Source organism: Nematolebias whitei, chromosome 9 (genome assembly GCF_014905685.2).
Source record: "Nematolebias whitei isolate Nwh7 chromosome 9, NemWhi1, whole genome shotgun sequence".
Lineage (NCBI taxonomy): Eukaryota > Metazoa > Chordata > Actinopteri > Cyprinodontiformes > Rivulidae > Nematolebias > Nematolebias whitei.
In genome coordinates, this window is record NC_056506.1 from 50,993,581 (window position 1) to 50,999,275 (window position 5,695).

Below are 5,695 nucleotides of genomic sequence, written 5' to 3' on the forward strand. Positions count from 1 at the left end.
ATATATATATATAATATATATATCTTAATAAAAATGTATCAGTGACTGTGAGTTTTGCAAACGTGTCATAGTAATATTTTATTAGTGTTAATGTTAACCCCACCAAGAATATTTAAAAACACTGAACCATGTGTTCATCTTTAATGTCTGTTCTCCTGAGATTTACAGAGGAACAAATGGTGAGAATGAGTTTAGATTCAGCTCTGACTGATTCAACACAGATTCTTCATGTCTCCTGAGAAACAGGTCACACTGAGTGGAGCGGGCGACCGTTCCAAGATGGCGGCCCTAAATATCGTCAGCGCCAATAGACGATAGAGGTCAATGGTGGATCTAGTCATTATGATATCTATGTTTTCTTCTCCGGACCTGCAGGTGGCGCCAAATCAGCGGATTCCTTCCGGTTCAATCAAGGATTGACGTATGTGCGTGTCGGCAGCAGTCCTGCTTTGTTAGTTTACAGAAAATCGTTCTGAGCTGATGTAAGTAAAGAACACGACGTGCTACAGCTGCATCGGTTATTGTTGATTGTACGTTTTATTTGTTACCGAGGTTAGAGAAAAGTCATGATGCCATTTTTTATCTGCAGCTAGCCCGAAGATAACGTTAGCTTCCTTTAGCCCGAAGCTAACGGGCTAAAGGAAGCTAACGTTAGCTTCCTTTAGCCCGTTAGCTTCCTTTAGCCCGGAGATAACGCTAGCATCGATGTAAAGGAAGCTAACGTTAGCTTCCTTTACATCGATGCTAGCGACACTCATAGATATCATATATAAACATATGATATCTATGAGTGTCGCTAGCGTTGGCTTTATTTACATCGATGCAAGTATCTCCATAGATAACGTGTATATAAACATACAGGTCCTTCTCAAAAAATGAGCATATTGTGATAAAGGTCATTATTTTCCATAATGTAATGATAAAAATGAAACTTTCATATATTTCAGATTCATTGCACACCAACTGAAATATTTCAGGTCTTTAATTGTTTTAATACTGATGATTATGACATACAGCTCATGAAAACCCAAAATGCCTGTCCCAAAAAATGAGCATATCATGAAAAGGTTCTCTAAACAAGCTATTAACCTAACCATCTGAATCAACGACGTAACTCTAAACACCTGCAAAAGATTCCTGAGGCTTTTAAAAACTCCCAGCCTTGTTCTTTACTCAAAACCACAATCATGGGTAAGACTGCCGACCTGACTGCTGTCCACAAGGCCATCATTGACACCCTCAAGCAAGAGGGTAAGACACAGAAAGAAATTGCTGAAGGAATAGGCTGTTCCCAGAGTGCTGTATCAAGGCACCTCAGTGGGAAGTCTGTGGGAAGGGAAAAGTGTGGCAGAAAACGCTGCACAACGAGAAGAGGTGACCGGACCCTGAGGAGGATTGTGGAGAAGGGCCGATTCCAGACCTTGGGGGACCTGCGGAAGCAGTGGACTGAGTCTGGAGTAGAAACATCCAGAGCCACCGTGCACAGGCGTGTGCAGGAAATGGGCTACAGGTGCCGCATTCCCCAGGTCAAGCCACTCTTGAACAAGAGACTGCGTCAGAAGCATCTCGCCTGGGACTGCTGCTGAGTGGTCCAAAGTTATGTTCTCTGATTACAGTAAATTTTGCATTTCCTTTGGAAATCAAGGTCCCAGAGTCTGGAGGAAGAGAGGAGACACAGAGTTCACATTGCTTGAGGTCCAGTGTCAAGTTTCCACAGTCACTGGGGTGTCATGTCATCTGCTGGTGTTGGTCCACTGTGTTTTATCAAGGGCAGGGTCAATGCAGCAGCTATCAGGAGATTTTGGAGCACTTCATGCTTCCATCTGCTGAAAAGCTTTATGGAGATGAAGATTTCATTTTTCAGCACGACCTGGCACCTGCTCACAGTGCCAAAACCACTGGTAACTGGTTTACTGACCATGGTATTACTGTGCTCAATTGGCCTGCCAACTCTCCTGACCTGAACCCCATAGAGAACCTGTGGGATATTGTGAAGAGAAAGTTGAGAGAACAAGACCCAACACTCTGGATGAGCTTAAGGCCGCTATCGAAGCATCCTGGGCCTCCATAACACCTCAGCAGTGCCACAGGCTGATTGCCTCCATGCCACGCCGCATTGAAGCAGTCATTCATGCAAAAGGATTCCCGACCAAGTATTGAGTGCATAACTGAACATGATTATTTGAAGGTTGGTGTTTTTTGTATTAAAAACACTTGTCTTTCATTGATGGGATGAAATATGCTAATTTTTTGGGACAGGCATTTTGGGTTTTCATGAGCTGTATGCCATAATCATCAGTATTAAAACAATTAAAGACCTGAAATATTTCAGTTGGTGTGCAATGAATCTGAAATATATGAAAGTTTCATTTTTATCATTACATTATGGAAAATAATGACCTTTATCACAATATGCTCATTCTTTGAGAAGGACCTCTAAGTCCTCATCCTGTCAGCTCGATCCATTTCCCACAGTTCTTGTTAAATCCTGTCTCCCGTCTCTGCTCCCCATCATCACTAACATCATCCACTCCTCCCTAACCTCTGGCATTGTTCCCACAGCTTTCAAATCTGCAGCCATCACCCCCATCATCAAGAAACCAGGTCTTGACTTTACCAACTTCAGTAACCTTCGTCCGATCTCTAATCTGCCCTTTATTTCCAAAGTTCTCGCAAAAGCTGTTGCTAGTCAACTTCACTCTCACCTATCCAACAATAACATTTATGAAGAGTTTCAATCTGGTTTTTGCCCCCACCATAGCACCGAAACGGCTCTAATAAAAATAACTAATGACCTTCTTGCTGCTGACTCTGCTCTTCTGTCGATCCTCATTTTACTGGATCTAAGTTCTGCCTTCGACACAATCTGTCATTCTATCCTCCTCAACAGACTAACCTCCATTGGCATCTCAGGTACTCCGTTAGACTGGTTCAAATCATATCTCTCTGACCGCACTCAATTCATTCAGCTTAAATCCTTTTGTTCCCAGTCATCCCCCGTCTCCACGGTTGTCCCCCAAGGCTCTGTCCTCGGACCCCTCCTCTTCATCATTTACCTCCTTCCTCTAGGTCACATCTTCCGTAAATTTGGTTTCCATTTTCACTGTTATGCTGATGACACACAGCTCTACTTGTCAACAAAACCAAACTCCACCCACCCTCCATCCTCACCGACTGTCTCATTGAGCTAAATCTTTTGTTTTCTAACAATTTACTACAACTAAACAGTAACAAAACAGAAATCATTCTTGTCTGTACAAAAACTCTCTTTCAAAATCAGAACATCTTCTCATCCCCCTTAACAACTCTCTGCTATCCCCCTCGCCTCAGGTCAAGAGTCTTGGTGTCATCCTCGACACCACTCTCTCCTTCACTTCACACATCAACAACGTCACTCGGTCTGACTATTTCCATCTCCGAAATATTAACCGTCTCTGCCCTTCTCTCACACCCCGCTCCACAGCCATCCTTGTTCACAGTCTTGTGACTTCTCAGATTGACTACTGCAACTCCCTTCTTTATGGCCTCCCCAACAAATCTCTCCAGAAGCTACAATTGGTCCAGAACTCAGCTGCCCGTGTCATCACTCAAACCTCCTCCTCCTATAACCACATCACTCCTGTCCTGCAGCAGGTCCACTGGCTCCCGGTTAAATCACTCATCGTCTTCAAAATTCTTCTTCTCACTTTCAAAGCTATCCACAACCTTTCCCCTCCGTACCTATCTGACCTCCTACACATCTCCATCCCCTCTCGCTCTCTCAGATCCTCCTCTTCACTACACCTCCATGTACCCTCTGCCCGCCTCTCCACCATGGGGAGCAGGACCTTCACCTGCTCTGCTCCTCATCTCTGGAACTCTCTACCCCCTGACTTAAGAAACACCACCTCTCTTTCTCTATTCAAGACTGCTCTGAAAACACATCTCTTTAGACTCGCTTATCCTTAACTTTGCTCTATGTATTTTATATTCTTTATGTATTTTATATTCTTTATGTATTTTATATTCTTTATTCCTGATCTTTGTTCTTACTGTAAAGTGTCCTTGGGTGTCATGAAAGGCGCTTTTTAAATAAAATGATTATTATTATTATTAACTCTCATCCTGATATCTCAGGCAGTAAAACGAGTCCCGGCAGCTGTTGTTGTTTGTTTGTTTGTGATTTTAGAAAACAAGCAGTCACGTTTTGTTTTGGATTTCTCCTCCTTCCAGCTCAGACAGCTGGTTTACACGTAAACGTTTTGTGTCCCAGAATTTAAAGCGTCTACTGTTTGTTTTCAGATTTTAAGGGTCCACTGAGGAGGAACTTCCTCTTCCTGTCAGTCCAACATGGCTGACATCAAGAACTTCCTGTATGCCTGGTGCGGAAAGAAGAAACTGACCCCGAACTACGACATCCGCCCTGCGGGCAGCAAGATCCGGCAGAAGTTCATGTGTGAGGTGAGTCCTCCTCCCACCTGTGTCCCATCAGGACACTTTTGACGTTTCTAATCTTGACCGCGTTCCTCCTGCAGGTTCGAGTCGACAGCTTCAACTACGTCGGGATGGGAAACTCCACCAACAAGAAGGACGCTCAGAGCAACGCCGCCCGGGACTTTGTGAATTATCTGGTCCGAGTGGGAGAAATGAGTGCAGCCGAGGTCCCGTCTCTGGGGGTGAGCACGGCCTTTTCTCTAAAACTCATTTACTGACGCTCAGAACTTCATGAGCAGCTGAGTGATCCAAACCTCAGCTGCTGCGTTTTCTGACCCCCTACACACACCATGACCTTTGACCTCAGCTGCTGTAGGTCTCCGAAGGTAACGCTTAGTTTTTACCAACAGGTCGGGTTTGCGGGCGGAGACCAGCCCGCAGAAGGAGAAGGAGGAGGAGGAGGGAACGGGACTCTTCCTCCTGACGGTCCTCTGCCTCCTCATCTGGTTGTCAAAGAGGAAACAGGTAGAACCAGTTTGGACCCGTCCAGACGAACGTCCCAGATGCTGAAGTGCTTCCATCTGTCTGGTCTTTGTCCAGGTGAAGGTGGTACCAGAGGTCCAATCCCAGGAGTGACGGGACAGGGTTACTCAGGAGGAGGAGGAGGAGCTCAGTGGGAGCGAGGAGCCAACCTGCAGGAGTACTACGCCAGGAAGGAGGAGCAAGAGGCTGAAGCGGTACCAGACTGTGAGAAATGTTCTGGATGTTGAGCTTCAGAGCCGTTGTCCAACCTTTGCCCGTGTTCTGTTCTCAGACCCTGGAGTCCGAGGAGGTGGACCTGAACGCCAACCTCCACGGGAATTGGACCCTGGAGAACGCCAAAGCCCGCCTGAACCAGTTCTTCCAGAAGGAGAAGACCAGCGCCGAGTATAAGTACAGCCAAGTGGGCCCGGACCACAACAGGTCTGGACCACAGAACCCTCAGCAGCACATCTGAACCAAACCCAGTTCGTGCTGTAGACTCTGAGCGCTGTAGGATTTCAGGAATCATTTTTGTTCTGTAGACAAGTTCAACGTGACCAGTTCTGGTTCCCCTCAGGTCCATTTGGTGTGGACTTGATGGTTAGCTGCAGGGTGGTTCACTTTCTTTTACTGGACGTTTGGAGCGGTTCTGAGGTTCTGTCTGCTGCAGCTTGTTTGGAGTGGTTCAGAGGTTCTGATGTTCAGAGGTTCTTATGTTCAGAGGTTCTGATGTTCAGAGGTTCTGATGTTCAGAGGTTCT

General features: G+C 45.7%; 1 protein-coding gene across 1 annotated transcript in view; it reads left to right on the forward strand.

The window, feature by feature from the left end:
• The first annotated feature begins 429 nt into the window (after positions 1 to 429).
• dhx9 (DEAH (Asp-Glu-Ala-His) box helicase 9) overlaps positions 430 to 5,695 on the forward strand; it is a 21,246-nt gene continuing 15,980 nt past the window's right edge. Inside the window, exons 1-6 of the mRNA XM_037682448.1 lie at positions 430 to 482; positions 4,282 to 4,440; positions 4,515 to 4,655; positions 4,824 to 4,938; positions 5,014 to 5,150; positions 5,228 to 5,376. Coding sequence (XP_037538376.1) covers positions 4,330 to 4,440; positions 4,515 to 4,655; positions 4,824 to 4,938; positions 5,014 to 5,150; positions 5,228 to 5,376 — 653 coding nt within the window. The 5' untranslated portion in view covers positions 430 to 482; positions 4,282 to 4,329. The remainder of the gene's footprint in view (positions 483 to 4,281; positions 4,441 to 4,514; positions 4,656 to 4,823; positions 4,939 to 5,013; positions 5,151 to 5,227; positions 5,377 to 5,695) is intronic.